Source organism: Rana temporaria, chromosome 9 (assembly GCF_905171775.1).
Source record: "Rana temporaria chromosome 9, aRanTem1.1, whole genome shotgun sequence".
Taxonomy (NCBI): Eukaryota; Metazoa; Chordata; class Amphibia; order Anura; family Ranidae; genus Rana; species Rana temporaria.
In genome coordinates this window covers 94,494,906-94,520,828 of record NC_053497.1, presented here as the reverse complement: position 1 = coordinate 94,520,828, position 25,923 = coordinate 94,494,906, and the positions used below count along the sequence as shown (strand labels likewise).

The following is a 25,923-nucleotide window of genomic DNA, read 5'->3' as shown; positions in this document are numbered from 1 at the left end:
ACAAGCATTTACTCTTGCAGTGGGGATGAGGATGTTTTAATTGCCCTCTAGCTGGGCTTTAACTAATGCATGACATTCAAAAAATGTAAATCCTACTATAATCATGGTTCTCTGTGGTACACCTCTACTAATCATCATCTATTATTTATTAATTCACAGTCAGAGAATTCTTTGCTTAAGTCTCAGTTGGTGTGGTCAGCTAGTCTAGCTACATTGAAAAATTGTGATATTAGTTGTGGTGTTGTAAACCTGATCAGATCAGACATAGCTAAAGCAAATCTGTGGTGAAGAAAAGTTTACCTTTAGATTTCTCATGGCAATGTTGTCAGATGGCAGTTGCAATAATTTTAAAAATGTCAGTTAGTAGTTTGGGCCTGTGATTTAAGTTCATGGTCAATGTCTTTGCCACGCCCCAACTCCAACACATATATTCTACCATTATACCACATTTTATCAATTGTAATAATATAAAGATGTATGGAGGGCAAATTGTACGTTTAACAACAATTTACAGTATGTCAATTTCAGACATCAAGGAATGTGGAATACTGGATTTTTTCCTTTCCATTAAGGCAATTGAATTGTGCCTTTTGAATATAATTTGACGTTCCTGCAGTCGGCAACTAGAGGTCTTTTCTCAGTACTTCTATATTCTGATGCAATATATTTTCTGTGAAGTTTATTTTGTGCTAATGCAGCATAATATATTTGTAAGAACTTCAAAGACTTAACTGTATCATGAAATGTTCAGGGAAATTACCCTGATATGGTCATAAGTGCACATTCAAATGTTTCTAAAAGTTCTTCCTAATGGATTTTTTGCATAATATTGTTTTATATAAAGCGGGTCAGCTTTAATGCACATCGGAATGTACCCAAGGGGCCTGTAAAATGCTATTATTCTTGCCAGGATTTATCTCTTTCAAGAGGCCAAAGTTGTATGCTGAACAGGACAATATTATTAGATGCACAAATTTGACTGCTAACGTGCCCTGTGACATTCAAGATGTGCCTGAAACACAAAGTAATGCAAAAACATGCACACAGCGATAGGCATTATGTACAAAAAAAGTACATACGTTCCTTGGAAGTAGAGGATGTTTACACATCAGATTAAACAGTTACTTCGCTAAGTGAATAATGTTTTTTTTTTATTATTTTGATTACTGAATTTCTTTAAGTAACCTAATCTGACTGATTGTTGATGCATGCTGCCTGTGTAGGTTACAACATCAAGAGCCATTTGCTCCATCTCTTAGCAAATGATTACTACTTTCAGCAAATAATCCCTTGCATTTTAGCAGCATTATTGAGCTGTGACTTTTTAATAAACAATTATCAAAAGCATATTCAACTGCTACTACATTGCACACCCAAAATAAATAGGATTTTCTACTTACTGTAAAATTTCTTGGCGTTCATTAAAGGTCTCAGGATTTTAGAGATAATTGGGTTATACTAAAATTTGGAAACTAGCAAACGAGTCAACAGTAGCTAACCTAGTATAACCCATCGCTAACCTAGTATAACCCGTCCCGCCCACAATATGCCTCAGTGTTATAGAAAAGCAGTACAAGAAGTAAGATCACAGATTCAGAAGATAGAACTTGTGTCCCGTAATGAACTCCAAGAAACAGATTTCCCTTTTTCTTTTCATTCACTAATGGAAAAAGGATTCAGAAACAATTGGGATGTCCTAAAGCAATCCAACTTGGGGGGTGGGCAACAGCAACAAAACCATGAAGACCATGAAGCAGAGTGGTAGAGCCATGTGGAATATGCCAGTTTCATGAACTGGTGGATGGCCTTAGCGATATAAAACGCATGGCACTAGCAAACCATAACATATACCACCCCATGAGTTGTACAATTAGCAAGGTTGTGAGAATGGAGTCATCTCCCATTTGGTAGTAGAAAATGGGAACCCTTCTGGACCCACTAGCACTGCAGACATAACCCACACCGAGAGGTTCTGCGGGGTCCAGGAATGGACACATAACCACATGTGGGGTTGGCTTAACATATTTTGATAGGGTGTGATCCCCAGTGAAGTGGTGGCAATGTTTTGAGAAAACGTAGAATGATGTGCTGAAAATCTAGTGATCATTAAAACAGAGGCTAATGGTATTTCATTTTGCAAGAATACCCAATTATGTGCAAGGGCAATAAAAACAATACATTTTTGCTTGGACGAGATTGGATGATGGAAGTCGACGGAGCTTCATCTCGTTCACTAAGCTCTGAGGAAAATTCCCTTGCAAAGTGCAGCATCCCCTGCAAAGTGAACATTTGTTTTTAATAACTCAAACAGTAAGTACCTGCTTCCCAATTAGCAACAGTATTGTCACCCTGCCATGCTAACTCATTCAGTAGGCTGTCAGGTCTTTCTGATAGGCAAGCCAACCTTAAAGGGTTACTATAGGAAAAAATGTTTTGCTTTAAAACAATAAACATGTGATTCTTACCTCCACTGTGCAGTTCATTTTGCACAGAGTGGCCCCGAACCACATCTTCTGGGGTCCCTCGGCGGCTGTCTCTGGTCCTCCCCGCATGAACTCACCACAGTCATGCGAGAGCGCTCGCATAGTGGTGAGTCTTTGCGGGCGCACTCCCGTGATAGAGTGAGCGGCCATAGCCGCTCACTGTATCACTTGGCGTGCCGCGTCACTGAATGTGATTGACAGCAGCGCCAGCCATTGCTCTCAATCCATCCGCTCTAGCCAATCAGTGGCCAGGCTGAGCGGCGAAGAGGATCTCGGGACCGAGCGCGGGACTTTCGAGGGGTCAGGTAAGTAAAATGGGGGCTCGGGGGGGGGGGGGGGGCAGCGTCATCAGATGTTTTTTCACCTTAATGCATAGATTGCATTAAGGTGAAATTTTTTTTTCTTTACAACTCCTTTAAGAAGGCAGACTGACAATACTGTAGCTAATTGCAAGGAGGTGGCTTAGACTTAATCTTAAAATATTATAGCCTCCTAAATAAACATTTGTATTTCTTAGAAAAAGTTAAGGAACGTGTGTTTTTGTATTTCTTTTAAAACAATTATTTGACTTTTGTCTATTTATATTTAGTAAATCAACCCTCCAGCCTGTCAGCCTGAAACAGGAATGTTACAGGTTGGATCTCCAGGTAAGAAAGTGTGCAATAGACTGTCAAAGTAAATATTGGCCTAAGAAAACTGTATTCAGTGAGGCATATCTGATAATTAGATTCAGAGTTTAAATACACTATAAAATACAACATAATCACCCTTAACCCCATGCAGCAATTCATATTTGTGTTGTGTTGCTCTTTATTAACATAAGGAGCAGTGACCAAAGCAACTAATCAAAAATACTATCATATTTCAACAGCTTAGCTAGTGAAAGATGTTTTCTAACCACAGAACGTGGCAACTATTGCCCTTTGCAGTATGCTATTAAATTGACCAAATAGTTATTTTCTTTATAGAGAACAGTATTGGCTTATATTACTATATTTGAAGATGTTTTAACAGAATCAGCTGAATGAAAAGTATAATCATCCTGTCAGAGAAATTGCTTTGTGTCACTCTACAGATTGTACAATAACACCAAAATAAAAAATAAAACTAGTTATGGCATAAGAAATGTTTAACATGTTATAAAGGCAAGCATTGAAAAATGTTTGCTTAAAGCGGGGGTTCTCCCTAAAAAAAATTTTTTCTAGCATGTCATTCAGCATAGTAGCGTGAGCTACAGTATGCCTTTATATTTTTTTGGCGCCGTAATCACTGTTTAATCGTGTAGTAAAGTTTCAGGGGAATGGGCGTTCCTATGCAGAGGGCTCGTGATTGACCGCCGGCTATGGCGCGTCACGCTTCACGGAAATAGCCGAAATAGGTGTTTGCTCTTCATGGCGCCTGCGCAGTCAGCTCCGATGTCTGTGCGCAGGCGCCGTATAGCGCCGTGAAGAGCCAAGACCTACTCCGGCTATTTTCGTGAAGCATGACGCGCCATAGCCGGCCATCAATCACGAGCCCTCTGCATAGGAACGCCCATTCCCCGCGGGGAGTCTGAAACTTTACTACGCGATTAAACAGTGAGTACGGCGCCAAAAAAAAATATAAAGGCATACTGTAGCTCGCGCTACTATGCTGAATGACATGCTATAAAGTTGTTTTTTAGGGTGAAACACCGCTTTAAAGAAAGTGATGTAGTGCAATAAATCACATTTCACAATCCTCAAAAGTACTTAGTTACATCAGTACAGGCAGCCAATACTGCAGATAGAGATGCTCTAAAAGAGATGCATTATTGTGCAATGCTGGTACAGGACTGAGACCTAAATTTTACGTAAGCTTTAGTTAAATGTTCCTAATAAAATAAACATCAGAATCTATAATAATCCTTTAAGATCATAAACATCCTGCTCTTATATCAGCTTGTCTGTTATTCCTTCACCAGCAAATTTCATCATGTATGAATTTTTTTTTTTTTTTTTTATCAATCAGATAATCTTTTCAATGTTGCCATATGTGTGTATTATACCAATTGCTTAAACAATGATATGAAGAATGCATAGGATGTATTTGTTTCCATTTTTTTCTTTCCAAAGATGTATTTTGCACATCAACAAATGAAAAAATAAAAAAATATCTGGATATCTGGGAGGTACCAAAAACTTAAACTAGACAAAACTGCACAAAATCATTAGTCAATAAATGTATAAATTAATAAAAACATCCTAGAAAAAGGATAGATTCATGTAAGCTATTGGAGAAACATGAACTTAAAATGATAAACAATTAAATGAAGGGTGTGATCCCTAAAACTAAATCAGTTAAAAGTTTGTCAGGGGGAGATCTCTTCATCCTTATATTATAATGGAAGGGAGAAGGGAAACCCTCTCTCCTTGGTAACCTGGAGCCTCTTATCAGGAACTAAATGCTCCAGGCATAGAGACCTCCTTCTGACTCTAATGCCGCGTACACACAATGACTTTTTGTGATGAAAAAACATGTCATTTTTTATCATGAAAAAAAAATGAAATTTTTCCAACTTCATCATTAAAAATGATGTTACCCACACACCATAGTTTTTGAAAAATGATGAACAAAGCGACGGCACTCTAAAGGGGAAGTTCTATTCGCCTTGAGGCTGCTTTTAGCTGGTTACTTGTTAGTAAAAGACGATGTGTGCTTTTTTTGTCTGTTACAGTGTGATGAATGTGCTTACTCAATTCTGAATGCTAGTTTTACCTCCCATCTCATAACTTGCTTCTGGGCATGTGCGGGTTTAAAATGTCGTTTTTGCCCACACACAATAATTTTTTACGACACAAAAAATGACATTTTAAAAAATGACATAAAAAATGTAAGCATGTTCGAATTTTTTTTTGGTCGTTTTTCAGGAGACAAAAAATGATGTTTAGCCCACACATGATCATTTTAAATGACGTTTTTAAAAATGTAATTTTTTTTCATCACAAAAAGTGATCGTGTGTACACGGCATTAGGCCCCGAGAAGATAATCAGGAGCAACAGATCGGGATGGACTAAACAATGCTGAACGAAACATTTGATAGTATCCCGTTAAATCTACAAAAAAAAAGAAGAAGAAAAAACATAAAGAAGCTAGGGTTTAAAGAAGCCTGTATTAGGGTTATAGAGTGATTGTGTACAAAACCATTTGTAACTTTGTTATTACAAATTTGTGAGGCCCCATACACACGAGAGGATTTATCCGCAGATACGGTCCAGCGGACCGTATCCGCGGATAAATCCTCTTGAGGATTTCAGAAGATTTCTATGCGATGGCGTGTACACACCATCGCATTGAAATCCCCGCTGAAATCCTCTGCCGATGACGTGTCGCGCCGTCGCCGCTATTATGACGCGGCGACGGGCGCGACGCTGTCATATAAGGAATTCCACGCATGCGTCAAATCATTACGACGCGTGCGGGGAATCCCTTTGGACGGATGGATCCGGTAAGTCTGTACAGACGAGCGAATCCATCCGTTGGAATGGATTCCAGCAGATGGATTTGTTGAGCATGTCAGCAAATATCCATCTGCTGGAAATCCATCCCAGGGGAGATTTATCTGCGGATAGATATCCGACGGAGTGTACACACCATAGAATCTATCCGCAGAAACCCATTTGATGGGATTTATCTGCGGATAGATTCTATGGTGTGTATGGGGCCTGAGAGTGTTGAATTGTAAGTCTTGTGAACTTGCTGCACATTTTCACTGGCCAGTTGTACACTTGCAGAGCACGTTGACATTTTTCCAATTTGTAGCAAATTTGCATGGCAAGTCTCTACCAAGAGCAAAGTTGCAGTGGTGAGGCTTTAGCAAGAGCTCACAGTGACCCCCGTGGTGGGATAACTATTGCACAACATAACTGAGCCAGAACTTGCAGCAGACAACTTGCAGAATGTTTGCAAATAAAGTTGATCTAAAGTCATGGAATTCAGACTTGTGAAGCCTGGAAAGTCTATCAATAGCTTAGCAAGTAATTTTTAACTTGCAGCTTAATTGCTTGCTATCTAGAACTGAACCCTAGTAGTGTACTAACTATGCTTACACCTATTCTGCTGAAGAGTTAGAAAATTAACTAAGAAAGGGGGTGGGGGGCATCAACATTTTGCTGAGAGAGAATTTGAGAATTGAATGAGCTAGTTGAGAAAGGGGGAAGCATAGAAATTTTGCTATGAGCCACCATGATTCGCAATAACATTTACACCACTACAGTGCATAAAACAAAAAAGCATGAGCATAATTAAATGGTTCAGTTTAAAACTACTACAATCGTTTATTATTTTTACTGTTTGTTTAGGTTAGGCACCATAGCACACAGTAAATGCATTTCTTGGACTTTTGTTTTCTTTTTTTTTTTTTTAATCCACTTTATTTTTTTTCATTTTTCTTTTCTTGTTTCATACATAAATATGCCTGTTCGGCATCCATTGCAATTAAAATGACATACATTGTACAACATTTTCAGGCGTATATAGTTTTGTGGGCATGGCGCACAGATACGACGGTGCATATTTGCATTTATGCGGCGTATCTCGAAATACGTCGGCGTAAGTGCTTTGTGAATCTGGGCCATTGTGTTTTTTTTCAGAATATACGCTCTTTTTTTGTTTATTGCCCAAAAAATAAAAACCGCACAGGCAATCAAATACCACCAAAAGAAAGCTCTATTTGTGGGAAAAAAGGACGTAATTTTTTTTGGGAGCCACGTCGCACGACCGCGCAATTGTCAGTTAAAGCGGCGCAGTGCCAGAAGCTAAAATTTTCGTCTGGGCAGGAAGGGGGTGTATGTGCACAGAAGGCAAGTGGTTAAAGGAATACGACTGTTATTTTAAAGCTGCTAGTTAACAAAACTCAGATAGGAAAGTAGATCCCTTAACTACCTTCTATTTTATTTATGAATGACATAAAGTTATTTTATGACCTAGAAAATTTATGACAGCCTTAATTAAAACTCTCTGCTTAATGCTGTCTTACAATGGCATATCAGTGTTCTGGCTTACACACTTCTGCTAAGTACTGTTTATATTACTATTGGAAGTTTTACAATCTTCTGCTAATGAAGTTTAATGAGATTTATGGTAGCTTGCTTATCTCAAATTTGAGCTGTATTGGTGAAATTTATGATGTTTTGTCTTTTGAAAAATGAAGTGACACAATGCTCAGTATGTATCCCCATTCTTAGTTTTGGGTTCACCTGACCTCAATATTGGCACACTGCAAGCTGAAGAAAACCTGTTCCGTAGAATGATAAATAACCATAACAGTTCCAATAATATACAGGCTAAAATTGTACAGTTAAATTGTACATTATTTGCATCTGTACACAGTGCTTGTTGAACAATAAAATAGTTAATGAACAACCAGATACTGATCACTGAAAAGGTATGGCTAATCTGATAATATTTGGTGCAAGAAGCTTCAGATGACCTAGATAATTATCTGTATTATTGCATACTTTTAAGCAAATCACAGAATAAATAGGCTCCTATGCAAAATTTTGTATGGCGACATCTTGAAAACAATACATATGCAATGGTGTGTGTAACTGTGGTTATATTTCCCAATTAGCTAATATCCCAATACAAAAAGTTTTGCTTTATTTATTCCACATTTTTCACTTTATTGTTGATATTTTGTCACCTAAAACATACGTAAGAACTGATGCGGGCCTTGTTTTATGCAGACACAGTTCTATTTTGGAATAGATGGAGGGTGAGGGAGAGTGAGATCAACAAACCACAATCTTCCAATAGTATCATATCATTTAAAACCTTTGGGTCTGGTATGAATATTAAAGGGAATCCTGTGCCAAATTTTAAAAAAAAATGTCATAGAGGTCCCACTCAAAATCCATCCCAGACCCTTCAGGTCTGGTATGGATTTTAAGGGGAACCCCACATAAAAAAAATGGTATGGGGTTCCCCCCAAAAATCCATACCAGACCCTTATCCAAGCACGCAACCTGGCAGGTCGCAGGAAAAGAGGGGGGGACGAGAGAGCGCCCCCCTCCAGAACCGTACCAGGCCACATGCCCTCAACATGGGGAGGATGTCCCCATGTTGATGGGGACAAGGGCCTCATCCTCACAACCCTTGCCCGGTGATTGTAGGGGTCTGTGGGCGGGGGGCTTATAGGAAACTGGAAGCCTCCTTTAACAGACCCCCGGATGCCGCTCCCCTTTTGTGAATTGGTAAGGGGGTACCAAAAAGGTAACAAAAACACACACACAGCTTGGAACAAGTCCTTTAATAAAAAAATTCCAGCGCTGTAATCCTTCTACAACCCAGACCCGCCGCCATGAATGATACAGCCTCCATAGGAGGTGCCCGGCCGAAATGACGCGCGACCCATCTGACAACTCTTAAATAACCAATGACGGGGCCACCCGTGACGTGGAAGGGTGACCCCACCCCGCTCTGATGCAACAGAGGTTTCTAGCGGTTTCCCAGTGGTGTCACAGGACACCCCCATTGCCCCTCCCATGGAGGCTGTATCGTTCGTGGCAGCGGATCCAGGTCATAGAAGGATTACATTGTTGGAATTTTTTTTATTTTTATTAAAGAACTTGTCCCAAGCTGTGTGTGTGTTTTTTTTACCTTTTTTGTAATTTTTTGGGGTGAAATGTTAGGGGTACAATGTACCCTGTTTCCAATTCACATGGGGGGGCCGGCATCTGGGGGTCCCCTTCTATATTCTGAAAAGCCAGTGACTTTTCTAAGCATGGGAAACATGTGCTACTTTACAGGCATACAATAGACACCCCCAGGTACGGAATTTAAAGGAATAATTCACTTTTATTGTTACACTTTAAGCATTATTAAAATCACTGCTCCTGAAAAAACTTCAGTTTTTAAAACTTTTTTTGCATTGATACATGTCTCCTGGGGCAGGATCCTGGCCCCCAAACACTTTTTCTGACAAAAACGTGCATATTAACCTTTAAAATGAGCACTTTTGATTTTTCATGTTTGTGTTCCATAGACTTTAACAGTGTTCAAACAAATTGTTTGCCTGTTCGCATGTTCTACCGGGGGGGGGGGGGGAGTGTTTGGCTCATCCCTAATAAATACCTTCAATATAAAACTATAAATATAAAATTTGTATCTATGGTGAACAAATATTTACATCCTAGACAATAGACAGCATTAAACATAGATCATTATGCTGTATGATCAATGAAAGCAGCTCATCTAAAGATATTACAAAAATGTACTGTTAGATGCAAAAATGCAAATAAATTATGTAAATGGTTGATTAACATAGTGCTTTGGGTAGAATGTATAACCATATATTTATTTTACCCAGCATTTTGTATTATCTTACATTATTGTTGCCTTGATTGCATGATCTCATTCACTTTAAAAATACAGATTACTGGAGGCTTGTTGATCCTGGTGCTCCAAAATGGTTTATGTAATACACACAAAGTAAATCAGCTTAGATAACAGAATATTTTGTATAACGTACAGAAATATATCATACAGAATGAAATATTAAAATGTATGTGGGTAGAAAGGAAACAAAATCCTAAATGATTACTATAAAGAAAAAAGAAGCTATGTGGAGTGTATTAAAAAAGTCATATTGCAGAATCAGAACAATAACATTGATTCTTGAATGTGACCTAATCTTTAAGATATGCCCAATTTTAATTTCAATAGTGACAGAAAGCTGTAGAATTACTAACGGGAAAAAGACTGCAAACTTTACAGTTGCTCCAGAGCTTAGTTAATGAGCAGAAACTCTGCTGACTTCCATCATCTAATCATGTGCAAGCAAACATGCTGTTTTTTTTGTTTGTTTTTTTAAACTTCCTTGTGCATGATTAGGTATTCTTTGCAAAATAAATCCAAACAACAAAAGTGGTGGACCTACTGAAACAACTAACCTGACGCCAATAACTGCAATCTAAGCTTAAAAGAGCACAACTAATTCCCCGTACACACGATCCGGATATCGTACGTCAGATCGTACATCTTTTTTCGCTTAATAGTCGCAAGTAGAAATTGAATAGGTTATTAAAGTCACGAAAATTCTCGTATGACAGAAAAAAAAAATCAGAAGTGATGTCATATGTTGTAATGTATTTGTATTGTATTTTCGGATGGCAACTATACTGACTAAACGAAAATTGTACGATCTGGCATCGTACGAGGAACATTTTTGTGCTTGTCCGATCGAATAATATCGGATGAACTGTCATGATTGGCTCTCTAAAGTAGTGTACATACAATCCGAAAATCGTACAATTCTTCATCGGACAATCGTTTTCGTCCGATATTCTGATTGTGTGTACGGGCCATTAGTGATATAACCATAAAATACTTAGAAATGTGCAAGGTACCTAGAAAATAACTTATCTACATGAACAGCCACCCATTTGTTTTTCCCATTTTCAGATTATAGCATTTACTTCTCCATTTACTTAAAATATGCCCTCAACGCCCTCAATTTGGCCTAATTTCAGGGATGCATGAACCCTGTCCCATGCTTACCCTAAACAGGCAAGTGTCATATGTGTTTTGGCTAGCTGATTTCCTTAATAAAAGGAAGGAGAATAAGGATAAAAAACAATGATTTGCATGATCATGATAGATAGATTTCTATTTTAGCCATGTCACTGGTTACAGATAACTTGTATTTAATAGCCAGTGTACACAAATTGAAATTTTACAACCAAAATAATCTACTGTGCTTTGTGAAAATATGGTATTTAATCAAATGAAATGAAGCTTACCACTTTGTTATATCTTACAATGAAGTAAACAATATGTCTAGTTCACACTCATTTTGCTATTGTGCCTTTGCAGCTGTTGTAAAATTACAAGTCCCAGTGTGTCTTGTCAGTCATGCAGAAACTTGTATTTTCACAGCTTCTTGAGAGCCACGGTTTGCAAAGACATTGGTAAAACTGAAGTTTTAATTAGGCATTTATGCTTTCAGCTAAGTAAGGGTTCATCAAGGAGCTGGAGAACATCTGATAACATTGAGACTATTACACTACTAATATTGCAGCTATATGAGAAATTGGGAACTGCATCTTAATCTGTCTGTGCTTTTGTTTCATTTCATGTCTAACTGGTGCAGCCTTTTTGCAAGCTGCAGGCTATAAGTTCTTGTCGCTAGTTTTTCACTGAGAAATGTACTCCCTCCCGACATTTCTGCGCAGATAGGATGCACCCCCAGAGTCCTCCCTGCCATGAGCCATTTTGCAGAGTAAGACCAACCAGCCTTTTGCCCAAAGGCTTGTTTACACAAAAAGCCCTTAAAATGCATGGGAATTTATTAGCATTCTGAAGAATCATAAGTGTTTTATACCATTTTCTATGTGCATTATTTGCAGTTATATAGTCAGGTTGAAAAAATACACAAATCAATCCAATTCAACTAATTGTTGTTTTATACTGTAGTGTTGTTTGCATTTACATATGTAGTAAGTATTTGGAATAGCATTTATTTTATCAGCGTTTACCGCATTTTTGTTTTTAAGAATTTAAGTGCATTTTCATGGACCATAAAATAGTTAAAATGCCTGGATATATTAGTGCCTTTTTTGTGCCAAACCTTTTCAAAGTACCTTTTGGCATGGCCCCATTGCTGAAAACAATGAAGCTGCACATGTCCAAGCATGTTCCGCAAAGCTTGGAACTCATGTCCTAATAATATCATGAGATGGAGCTACTGTGCACATATAGGAGTAGAGGATCCGCCATTCCAGGTCCTGATCCTACATCCCATTCAGGCTTTGCTTTCAGGAGAGACACAGACTACACGCCATCCTTCATGGACTTGCCGACTTGCACATGCTGATTACACCTGGTGCCTGGATTGCCACTGTAACATGTGAGTGTAATTGCCATTTTTTGTTGTCATTTTTTACCTTAATAAAATGACTACAATATGAGACCTTCCTCTATGTCTCTTGTGGAGTCATTTTTCCCATCCTAGTTTCATCTCGAGGGGCCAGTGGAGTGGAACTGTGCTGTCAGTGAAATCAATTGGTATTACAGAAGCGCTGTTTGACCTTCCTGTAAAAAGGGGTCATAATTCTCTGATGAGTGGCCACCCATCTATCGAACTAGAAGTTTATTTTTGAGCATCACATTTTGGTGTTGGGATTCATCACATATGGACTTTCTAGCTTGCTATACTATGTATGTTTGCAATTAATTTTATATGTTTTACTGAACATCACTAACACCTCAACCTTTAATATATTGTTTACTGTGCACACATATTGAGAAACCTACTAGGCAACATATTGTTTCACTGTGAGCAATGGATATTTTGTAACGTACTCAGTCTTAAATCTGTCATAGAACTGTACTAGTAAAAGTATTCTCAATAGTGATGCATGCACAGATGTTGTACATACATTTATTTACCCAGTCTTTGCAGATAATTTTCAAAATGTTTTAAGCTTGGTATACATATAACCCCGGCATTTCTTTTCTTGGCATGATTTTTCTGCCAGCCACAAGGCATCAGGGCCGCCACAGGTTGAACTTTGAGAGGGGTGGAAAATTGACACCCAAGATTTTTTTTTCCAGGGGGGGGCATGGTGACCATCTGAGAGAGAAGCTCTGCATGGCCGCTGGGACTCACATCGACTATCTCCTGCCACCTGCCCATTCACACAGCCCTCCATAAGCTACACGGCCTCATGAAACCTGCTGCAATGCCGCGACATCAGCGAGAGGTGCCAGAAACTGTCAGGGTTTTTCCCAGCGGATCCATGGGGGCTACAACAAAATGGTGGTTGTACCCAAAGCTTGCTGGTCGCTGTTGCACCTCTAGTGTCAGCTCATCCATCACATACACTGTCAGGGGCTGCTGCTGCAGCCAAAAATAGAGGTTCAGGATTTTCCTCTCCTACCTACCTCAGCCCAGTGAAATCAAAACCCCTCAGAGACTCTGCCACTGCTGACAATGATGACATGTTGACCAAAATCATAATTATTTTGCTAGAAAATTACTCAGAACCCCCAAAAATTATATGTTGTTTTTTTAGCAGAGACCCTACAGAATAAAATGGCTGTTGTTGAACATTATTTGCGCAGACATTTTTCATATGCTTTTGTTTGGAAAAAAATCAGTTTCATAATGCTTGAAACTCAGGTCCTAATAATATCTTGAGAAGGAGCTACTGTGCACATATATTGAGAAAATTATTGGCAGTATAATGTTTCACTATGAGCAATGGATTCTATGCAATTTACTCAATCTCAAATCTGTTATAGAAATGTGCTAATAAAAGTATTCTCAATAGTGATGCATGCATGTGTTGTACATACATTTCTTTGACAGGTCCTTGCAAATAATATATTTGCTGCCCCCAGCAGCACTTTGAGAGGGGCGGAAAATTGACTCCCAGGATTTTTTTCCCGGGGGGAGGGGGGGCAGGGGGACCGACATCTAAGATGGATACCTGAGTAAGATGCACAGCCGCTGGGATCCATATTGACCACCTCAGCCACCTGCCCATTTACACAGCCCTCTGTAAGTTACATGGCATCCTGAAACCTACCGCAATGCCGCGACACTGGAGAGCAGCGCCTTAGCCCCAGAAAATGTCAGGGTTTTTCCTGGTAGTTCTGAGGTGGCTACAATAAAATAGTGGTAGCACCCAAAGCTCGCTGGCTGCTGCCGCACATCTAATGGCAGCTCCTCTGTCACATACACTGTCAGGGGCTGCTGCTTGAGAAAAAGAAGAAATGGCTGCACATACTAAGGTTTCAAAACAAATTGCCTTTTATTGAAAAATGGCCAGAATACGCCAAGGACACCAGGTATTAGTCACGTAGACGCATTTCGCACATCTGATCTGTGCTTAATCATTACCAATTGAGTAATGATTAAGCACAGGTCAGATGTGTAAAACACGTCTACGCGACTAATACCTGGTGTCCCTGGTGTAACCTGGTCGTTTTTCAATAAAAGGAATTTTTTTTTGAACCTTCCGATGTGCAGCCATTTCTTATTTTTCTCAAGTTTTCATGGAGGTGGGCCGGGGCTAGCACTCCTACTTGATTCCAATTGAGGTATTGCACACACCTGTAGCAGCAGATCCCTCTTGATTTAGCCGAAAATAGAGGCTCAGGATTTTCCTCTCCTACCTTCCTCAGCCTAGTCAAATCTAAACCCTGCAGAGACTCTGCCACTGCTGACGATGATGACATGTTAACCACTTCCAGCCCAAGCTAGTTCTGGCACCCCTTTCCTACATGTAAAAATCTTAACTTTGCTGTTAGAAAACTACTCAGATCCCCAAAGCGTTATATATGTTTTTTAGCAGTAACCCTAGGGAATAACATTTTTCAAACGCTTTTGTTTGTTGTTAATTCATGATTTTTTGTTAAAAAAACACTAAAGTTAGCCTGATTATTTTGTATAATGTGAAAGATGATGTTACGCCTAGTAAATATATACCTAACATGTCACGCTTTAAAATTGCACACATTTGTGGAATGGTGCCAAACTTCGGTACTTGAAAATCTTGTGGTGATGTTAGAACATTTTTACAGGTTGCCTGTTTAGAATCACAGAGGAAGTCTTGGGCTAGTATTATTATACTCACTCTAATGGTCGTGGCGATACCTCACATGTGTGGTTTTAACATTGTTTACGTATGCGCGTGTGACATACGTATGTTTTCACTTCTGTGTGCGAGCACGCTGGGACTGGGGTGCTTTAAAAAAATTGTTTATTTTATTTTTATGCATAGAAGCAGGGTGGTGGGATGGGGCATCCCTTCCCGTCACCTGTAGAAACAACCAAGCAGCCTAACAGCTGCTATGATTGTTTTTACTTTGCAGGGAAATACTGGCAAAAAATGATATCTGAATGATGCCTGTAGCTGCAGGCATCATTCAGATATCTCCACTCAAAGTCCAGGATGTCATATGATGGTCTTGGGCAGAACGTGGTTAAATAAGGAATGGGAGGGGGAGTGCTGCAATCTTTTGGTAGGGGCAGTCTGTAATATCAATGGAGGACTGTGATTGGAGGACTGTGATGGGGGTCTGTGGTGGGGGAATCTGTGATGAAGAGGGGTATGTGATGGGGGGACCTGTGAAAGAGAGGAGTCTGTGATGGGGGATCTGTGATGAGGGGAGTCTGTGATGGGGGGATCTGTGATAAAGATGAATCTGTGATGGGGGGATCTGTGATGAGAGGATAATCTGTGATGGGGGCTCTGTGATTAGGGGAGTTTGTGATGGGGGATCTGTGATGGAAAGGAGTCTGTAATGGGGGATCTGTGGTGGGATGGTCTGCAATGAGGGGAGTCTGTAATGGGGGGATCTGTGATGGGGGCTCTGTGATGAGGGGGATCTGTGATGGAGTGGTCTGTGGTGAGGGGAGTTTGTGATGAGGGATCTGTGATGGAGAGGGGTCTGTGATGGGGGATCTGTGATGGGATGGTATGTGATAAGGGGAGTCTGTAATGGGGGAATCTGTGATGGAGAGGGGTTGGTGATGGGATGGTAGGTGATGAGGGGAGTCTGTGATGAGGGGGGTCTGTGATGGGATTATCTGTGATGAGGGGATTTAGTGATGGGGGAGATTTGTGATGGGGTGATCTGTTATGAGGGGAGTTTGTGATATGGGGTTTGTGGTTTGGACATTGAACATAATGGTATGTCATATCATTTTGCATATAGACAAGGTTCTGTTGCATGTAAATCTGACATCCTGATACATTTATTTTAGTTTTAATTATCATGATATAAAATAATTAATGTGGGGGCCTTTTGGTGGGTGTGATTTTTTTTGGGGGGGGGGGCGGGAATTTCATGCTTGGACCCAGGCAGCGCAATGTCTTGGGCCAGCCCTGCAAGAAGTCCTGTACAGGACAAAGTTAATTAACCTGGAAAACATTTCAGCCCTATTACTTTTGCAATTTAGATCCCTGCTGGTCTCTCTATTCCTTTCGTCACATTTTAGAAGCACAAAATGGAGAGTTAACTATGAAACTGAAAATCCTCTCTCTATATGTGCTCTATATACATGATACAAAACAGTAAGAAAAATCATTTGTAGATAGTTAACTCTACTTAGGTCATCATGTTAAAGCCATTTCTATTTGAATTATATTATATTTGCTTGGGGACTTGACCTAGAGAACTTGCACATGGCTGCCAACAATGGGATGAGGGTCATGTAGAATGACTAGGGACTGAAAACCTGAGCCAAAAGGGTGGGAGGATAAACTAAAGGGAAACAGCCAATGTAATACTATATTCAATGCATACAACCCCCCCCCCCCCCCAGGTGACAGTGATGGGAGCATAAAAGATACAGATGCTCACATGATCATTTAACCTTTTTCTTCAGCTATAGAGTAGAATTTAAAATTGCTGTAAGGAGTGACCCTATTCCTAAATCTGATCGACAAGTGCTATTTTTCCTTTAGTTCCTACTTGACTTCTCCCTGGGCCAAAGCTCTTTTTGTCAGCATTGCTGTCATTAAGTCAAATCAGAGATTATAGGGAACTATGGCAGCCAGGCTGCCCATTCTTCTGCATTTATTAGATGCAGATAGTCCTAGTTAAAAATCATGGAAAGAACAAAAGGACAATAGAGGCAATGGATTAGCTTAAAATTCAGCCTTACCGTCAGTCTTGCACAGGTTCATCTCCTGTACTGAAAATGCTTACTCTGATTTGGTGAAATTACGTTGCAGAGCAATTTCAATCACCTTTCAAAAATGATGCACGTATATCAATCCCTGCTGCCAGCAGTACTTTTGCTTTGGATTTTACTAGCAAGAACAATGATTTTGTTTCTTTACTCTGAATTCGCTGCACACTGTGAGCTTCTCTCAAGGTGTATTAGAAACCGTAGCAATGAGCAGGTTCTCTATTTTTCTCGTCTAGATTCTGGGCAGTTTTCTCGATGAGAAACCTCAAAGCCTCGTACACACAAATGGTTTACTCGGCAAGAAAGCTCTGCCAGCAGTTTTCTTGCTGTTTCTGGGCGAGAAAACCGTGCGTGTGTATAAGGCTTTAGTTTGAGTACAATAGTGGTGCTACTATTACCTGTACATTCTGGTATTTTATCTTGTATACTTGATGCATTTATTGTAATTGACTACTTTTCTACTGTTCAGATTTGATTTGTTGTATTGACTACCTTTTGTATCTTAAATAAAGCCGGCTAGCTGCAATTGCTCCTGAGAAGGACAGAATGGAGATCTGTCAATGTAAACAGACAGATCTCCATTCTGTCAGGGGTAGGGAGACCTGATCTGTTGTTCCTACCCCAGGCAGTCCCATACCCCCACAGTTATAAACACTCTCTAGGACACACATTTAACCCCCTGATCGCCCCTTAATGTTAAACCCTTCTCTGCCAGTGTCATTTATACAGTAAGCAGTGGCTATTTATAGCCCTGATCGCTGTATAAATGTCAATTGTCCCAAAATAGTGTCAAAAGTGTCTAAACTGTCTAATCGCAGATCGCCATCATTACTAGTAAAAAAAAACAGAAATGATAAAAATGCCATAAATCTATCTCCTATTTTGCAGACGCTATAACCTTTGTGCAAACCAATCAATAAGCCTAAACTGAGGAACAAATGTGTTTTTTTATATATATTTTCGGGGGATATTTATTATAGCAAAAAGTAAAAAATATTGCTTTTTTTTCAAAATTGTTGGTCTTGTTTTGTTTATAGCAAAAAATATAAAAACCACAGAGCTGATGAAATACCACCAAAAGAAAACTCTATTTGTGGAAAAAAAAGGACATCAACTTTGTTAGGGTACACCGTCGCACTACGTCACAATTGTCAGTTAAATTGACGCAGTGCTGTATCGAAAAAAAATGGCATAGTCAGAAATACTTTCGGGGCTGAGGCTGGATTCGCACCTATGCTGTTTTAGTGTTTTTTGCATTTTGCATATTTGCACTACAGTCCATTTACCATGGCTTCATATGGAAGATGTTCTGTAGTGAAAATCTGCAAAATGCTAAAAATGCTAAAAATGCATAGGTGTGAATCCAGCCTTAAGTGGTTAAATTATCACTAGCATGTTGAAATAAACCTTAGTTTCATGGCAGTGTATGTACAATATATCATTTTACACTATATCCAGTTTTAAATGAATGCATTCATGCCCGTATCCTTATGAGTTATTGAATACTACCCCACATATGGAAAAGCTCTCCAGTGCAGTTGTTTGTTTTAAAAAAAACTTTATATTTTAAATTCACAGAAAATAACTGTCAATTAATATTTATAAGTACCGTATATTCTCGAGTATAAGCCGACCCGAATATAAGCCGAGCCACATAATTTTACCACAAAAAACTGGGAAAACGTATTGACTCAAGTATAAACCTAGGGTGTCCATCTGCATGCCTCACTGTGCCTCACTGTGCCTCACGTTGCCTCACTGTGTCAATGCGCATGCCTCACTGTGTCCATGCCTCACTGTGTCCATGCCTCACTGTGCCCATACCTCACTGTGCCCATGACTAGACTGACAATTAACATGGGAGTCTATGGAAGGGGTGCCCGGCTTTGAAAAATCGGTGCTCCCCAGCCGTAAGTCCCCCCAGACAACAAACTTTGCATACGTGTAGAGGAGAAATGTGTGCCAAGTTCCAGGTCCAGGGGACCTACAACCGGCCGTACCGGGTCCCCAAAATCACTGGAGAAATTACCGTTTAACATGGGAGTCTATGGAAGGGGTGCCCGGCTTTGAAAAAATCGATGATCCCCGGCCGTACGTCCCCCGGACAACAAACTTTGCACACTTGTAGAGGAAGATTGGGGATACATGTGTGCCAAGTTTGGCTGGCCAGTACCGGGTCACCAAAGTTCAGGAGATCAGGCGCAAAAAGGTGTCTCGAATGTAATCCGAGGGGGACAATTTCAGCACAAAAAATTTGCTAAAAACTCGGCTTATTCTCGAGTATATACGGTATATACCTATGTAAATACTGACTGTACATAGACGCACTGAAAATCTATAAATGAAGATTCTATATAAAAATGAGTTAGCAATCTAATTACTGAATTTCTTCTGCTCATGTGACAACATACAAAATTAATGTTATACTGTTCTTTACTGAAAGATAAAAGTTTGCAGTCCAAGTTTTTTTCAACAAATGCCACGATGGGGAGCTACAATGAAGTGCTTACCCAATATTGAGCACACCTCTGTCGTAATATAAAAATAGGTTTAAAAAGTAACACTAAAATTGTACACAGACATACCTCATTAATTACAAGCATTACATTAAACATCTGTCAGCATTTAGTGCCACATTGGAACACATTGTGCTCCAATTTCCCAGTGACTTCACAACGTCAAACTGATGCAGATCAAGTAATTATCTAGCAAACTACAATTTGTGTGATCTGTATAATAGAGGCTTTAACACGAAATTATCTGTAAAAGCACAAAAGCAGTAGGAACTCCGTAGATATAATGATTAGACTGCTTTGCGCTTATTTTCAAAGCAAAGTGACTTCCTCTAAGGAACATCAAATGAGCTATAACATTGTGTGAAGTAGAACAGAAAGCAAATTTTTTTTGATACTGCAGATATAGATTTTTTGCCTGAGTTTGAAGATAAGTTTTGTATTTTCTTGGATCTTACCTGGTCTCTAGTGGTATGTTGCTGTTTAAGACCCAGCTGTTGTGCAGGTGTACAGAATCTTGAGTACTCGTGGGTGGGTTAGAAACAGCTGGACTTGGCTGACTGCGAGATGTCATAGAACTCCTCTGGAGAGTATCCAGTGTCTGTGAAGTCTGTCGGCTGCAGGTACAAGCATGTGGTGGTGGAGGAGGAGGAGGTAGGGGCCTGAATGTAAACTGGTTCCTTGGGCTTCCAGGAATCTCTGAAACATAAAGCACATAGTAGAGACAAATTATTAACTATATATGAAAACATATTGTAAATATGAAGACAGAGTTCAGCCGATATTGAAAATGAATACACACAACGCGTACCTTCTTGGGACCAAATGTCCTTACAATATTTTGATTTCAAGATGTTTATTGAATTTTTCGCTTTCCACTTAATCCCCGGACCATATTGCTGTTTAAAGACCAGAGCACTTTTTGCGATTCGGCACTGCGTCGATTTATCTGACAATTGCGTGGTCGTGCGACGTGGCTCCCAAACAAAATTGGCGTCCTTTTTTCCCCACAAATAGAGCTTTCTTTTGGTGGTATTTGATCACCTCTTCAGTTTTTAGTTTTTGCGTTATAAACAAAAATAGAGCGACAATTTTGAAAAAAATTATATTTTTTACTTTTTGCTATAATAATGATCCCCCAAAAATATATAAAAAAAAATGTTTTTCCTCAGTTTAGGCCGATACGTATTCTTCTACATATTTTTCTTAAAAAAATCGCAATAAGTGCTTATTGATTGGTTTGCACAAAAGTTATAGCATTTACAAAATAGGGGGTATTTTTATGGCATTTTTATTAGTATTTTTTTTTTACTAGAGCTACGGGCTCTCGCGCAGGGGAGCCGACCTGCCGCCGTAAAATGACGGTGGCTGGTCAGCAACTAGTTAAAGAACAGGGGAGACAAAAAAAAACGTATAGTATACAAAACATATGTTTTAAATGTACTGACATGTAAATTAGATGAAGCATGGATTTCATAGAAAAAAAGTCTAATTATGTGAAGATTACAAAAAAATTAAGTGGTAAGTGAGGAATCTCAAATCAGATAGAGTGGATCAGAAACTAAACATACTGATTACAAAATTAGTGACAGTATACTCAAGAGGTGCTTAAAGCTAAACTCCGGGCAGAAAATGTATTACATGTAAATGTTGTTAGCGTCATACCTTAATCCAATATATTCTTCTTTCCATTCACCAATCTATTGTCACTGAAAAATCCATTAATTTTTTTATTTATTTTTAGATGCAGGTCTTAATACCATTAACATCCACAATATAAGACTGGTGGCTGCTATTTTACGCGCTATTCCCTTGGCCGCCAGTCTTGTCACTTCCCCACTAAGTGATAATGTAATTATACCCCTGCTAACTGTAGTGGGTGGATCCAGGAGTCTCAGGCTCCCGGTCTGAGCCGCCCACTATTGCAGCATCATTTAATTAACAGGCCAGAAGTCTCCTGGTCTGTCTCGGGACTCCATGCCTGTGAATGGTGGTCTATGTAAATGAGCACTAGACTCAGTGTGCGCACCTCTCCCCACAGCCAAATGCAATATTGGTCTGTGAGGAATAGGTAATGTGCTTTTTAAATAAAAATAAAAATGTTTATTATATTCTCTTGTTAACCACTTCAGCCATAGACCATTTTGCTGGTCAATGACCAGGCCACTTTTTGCGATTCGGCACTGCGTCGCTTTAACTGACAATTGCAAAGCCGTGCAATGTGGCTCCCAAACAAAATTGACATGCTTTTTTTCCCCACAAATAGAGCTTTCTTTTGGTGGTTTTTGATTGGGGGAGGGGTTTTTCCTGTGATGTCACCCGCGTCCTGTCTGCTGCTGCTGTTTGTGGCTGTTGCCCCGAGTTTTTATTTTATTTTACATTGCCTATCGCCTACTGGCCAGTTGTTTTCTGGCAGATTGTCTGCAGACATACCAGACTGACTGTAGTATGGTGAAGTGCTGTTTTTTTACCTTTCCCTGGAATAAATACAGTTTACACTTAGAACGTGTTTTTATTTTTTATTCCGCATTGGACCTACTATTTACTGCTGCATTGGACTCCACTGCACCATCTCCCTTATAGTGAGAACAAACTGTCTTTGACCACTTGTGAAAACATATGGTCCAACTCATCTGGTAAGGAGGCACTTCTTATACTGGTGGAGGATATCATCACATTTCCGAAGATTTTTGCTATCTCACTGGGTCTTAATTCTTGATTCTTCAGTCAAGGACTTTATTTGCGCTGCACTTTTATTATTATTTATCATTTGTACTTTTTGAGTTTTTTTGTGATTGCCTCTGTTGGTGTTCAGCTTGCAATCAATTTAATTTTATTTGTAATATTTGTGCGCTGATTGCTATTTTTTATGGTATTTGATCACCTCTGCGGTTTTTATTTTTTGCGCTATAAACAAAAATAGAGCGACAATTTAAAAAAAAATAAATAATATTTTTAACTTTTTTCTATAATAAATATCCCCCCAAAATATGGAAAAAAATATTTTTTTCCTCAGTTTAGGCCGATACAGATTCTTCTACATATTTTTCATAAAAAAATCGCAATAAGCGTTTATTGATTGGTTTGCGCAAACGTTATCGTTTTATGGCATTTTTATTAATATTTTTTTTTACTAGTAATGGGGGCGATCTGCGATTTTTATCGGTACTGCAACCCTATGGCGGACACATTGGACACTTTTGACACATTTTTGGGACCATTGGCATTTTCACAGTGATCAGTGCTATAAAAATGCATTGATTACTGTAAAAATGTCACTGGCAGGGAAGGGGTTAACACTAGGGGGCGATCATGGGGTTAATTATGTTCCCTCATTGTGTCCTAACTGAAGGGGGGGTGGGACTGACTAGGGGAAATGACAGATCGCTGTTCATACATTGTATGAACAGACGATCAGTCATTTCTCCCCCTGAAAGAACCGAGAGCTGTGTGTTTACACACACAGCTCCCGATTCTTTCTCTGTCACAAGCGATTGCGGGTGCCCGGCGATGATCGCGCCCGCGGGGCACTCACATTAGCACCAGGTGGCCGCAATGTAAAATCATTATGTTATATTACGTGATTTTGCGCAGCCGAGCTGACTTGCCACCGTAAAACTACGGTGGGCGGTCGGCAAGCGGTTAAAGAGAACTGTTATATAATTGAATTAATGTCATATAATATAATTGAATGTAATGTCATATAATAATAACAATGGTACTGTATATTAAATTATTGTTTATTACTAGTTCAGCTGTGTCTGACCATCAAGTGTGGAGAAATATGGGCATGTAATCTCTAAACGTAGGCTTATCATGAGGCTGATATAGTAAAGTACACAAGCTCATTCATTGCAATATTTATATATATCTTCCCACAACCATGTCCATTTTTTACAAATCCCATGGCAGCATGGGAACTGTAGATTCTCATGGCTGTGCAATGAGAATACAGGATGTGATGTGGATGTCTACTTTACTCCTCCTCCTCCTGGAGCTGGCAGAAGCTGTTATCTTATGAATTGGAGCTATGACATCACTGATATTTCTTCCAATTTATCATCTAAATGGAGAGGTTTATATCTAACTTGATAAAAGTTTAAAGGTTTTAAATTGGCAATACTAGTGATTGCTGTTTTAAATTTTCAACACAAAATTCAGCTTTAACCTACTTGGTGGTATTCCAGAGTGTGGCTCGGGGTTAGATTTCAGTACCATTAGGTGTAACTCCAAGCCACATTCGGGATTGCATTGCAGAATCCTGGTCCAGCTTACTTACCTTGTCACCAGGATCCTGTGATGTCCCCCTGCTGTATCATCTGTCAATGCTCTGTTTGGCGGGCTCTGTTCCCTGCGAGCATCCCGACGCACGGGAGCGGAGCCCGGTGCAAATCCAAAAAGTACAAAAACCTAACACATACAGTAGACTGTAATCTTACAGATTACATTACTGTATGAAATCATTTCACCTCCCCTTTGTCCCTAGTGCTTTGTCAATTGTTTTTAGACCAGCTAGAAAAAAACAATGGTAAATTAGAACACTTGCAGAATTGAGGGATAGTGATTCGTGGTGAAATTCATTTTACTATTATTATATTAATATTTTTTATAATTATTTATAATTATTTATTATATTATAATTTATGATTTTGTGTTTCAAACTTTATCTTACCTGAGATGTCTACTAGACTCTTGTTTGGACAGATTTAGGTGTTATTACAGGCCTACAATATTAAATGCAAAACAATGTACCGCTTTGAGATTCAAAAACTGACATAATCATACCGCCAGGGAGGCTATGACAAGAAGAGGTAGAAGTGAAAAGATACTAGGGTAAAAAAAAACTTAGGGAAGGTAATTAGGAAGGAAGGAAGGAAGGAAATACGAGATACTGTAAGGGGATAACAACAGATGGGCCAGTCAAATTGGCTTATTAGATAGAAAGATTGGGCCAGATCCACAGAGCGAGTACGCCGGTGTATCTACTGATACGCCGGCGTACTTTCAAATTTCCTGCGTCGTATCGTTGTTTTGAATCCTCAAAACAAGATACGATGGCTTCTGGGTTAGATCCGACAGGTGTACGTCTTCGTACGCCTTCGGATCTAAGATGCAATACTTTGGCGTCCGCTGGGTGGCGTTCACGTAGTTTTCCGCGTTGGGTATGCAAATTAGCTATTTCCGACGATCCGCGAAAGTACGCGCGGCCGTCCCATTCTCTTATGTCGTCTCTAGTCGGCTTTTTCCGGCGTATAGTTAGATTTGCCATGTTAAGTATGGCCGTCGTTCCCGCGTCGAAAATTGAATTTTTTATTTTTTTTGCGTAAGTCTTCCGTGAATTCAGGATGGACGTAAGTCACGTCTAAGTTTAAAAAATTACGTCCTTGTGACATCATTTAACACAATGCACGGCGGGAAATTTAGGGACGGCGCATGCGCAGTTCATTCGGCGCGGGGACGCGCTTTATTTAAATGAAACACGCCCCCTAATCGCCGATTTGAATTCCGCGCCGTTACGCCGCTTGAGATACACTACGCCGCCGTAACTTACGGCGCAAATTCTTTGGGGATTCGAACCGGCCTAATGTAAGTTACAGCAGCGTAGCGTATCTCACATACGCTGCGCCGATCTTTTTGTATGTGAATCTACCCCATTGTCTCTAGTAAGGTGTGCAGTAGGCTCATTCATGGTAATTCTTGGACTGCCTAACTGAACACAGAATGAAGTAGTTCAGGTACTCGAGAGCAAAATAGCTTCCTTTACCTTAGTGCAGTCCTCCTTCACTTACCTCATCCTTCGATTTTGCTTTCAAATGTCCTTATTTCTTCTGAGAAATCCTTACTTCCTGTTCTTCTGTCTGTAACTACACACCGTAATGCAAGGCTTTCTTCCTGGTGTGGAAAAGGCCTCTTGAGGAAGGAGGGGGCGAGCAGGAGTGTCAGGATGCCCACTAACACACAGCTCCTTTCTCTATCTGCAAAGTAGAGAGTGTCCTGACTTGCCTGCCCCTCCCCCTTTAAGAGGCTTTCTCCACACCAGGGAGAAAGCCTCGCATTACGGTGTGTAGTTACAGACAGAGGAACAGGAAGTGAGGATTTCTCAGAAGAAATAAGTAGAGATGTGCACACTGAAATATTTTGTTTCGTAATTTCGTTTTCGTCCAAAAAATACATTTATTTAGTTACTCCCGAAATTCGTTCTTATTTATTTAGTTTTTCATAAAAAAAATGCATTCGTCCGAAAATCCAAATTAAGGTCGAATC

The 25,923-nt window shown here is 39.6% G+C and overlaps 1 protein-coding gene across 2 annotated transcripts in view; it reads right to left on the bottom strand.

The window, feature by feature from the left end:
- TENM1 (teneurin transmembrane protein 1) overlaps window positions 1-25,923 on the bottom strand; it is a 493,379-nt gene that overhangs the window by 374,387 nt on the left and 93,069 nt on the right. For both annotated transcript variants that reach the window (XM_040323926.1, XM_040323927.1), the window contains exon 2: window positions 20,118-20,358. In XM_040323926.1, the coding sequence (XP_040179860.1) occupies window positions 20,118-20,358 (241 nt within the window). The remainder of the gene's footprint in view (window positions 1-20,117; window positions 20,359-25,923) is intronic.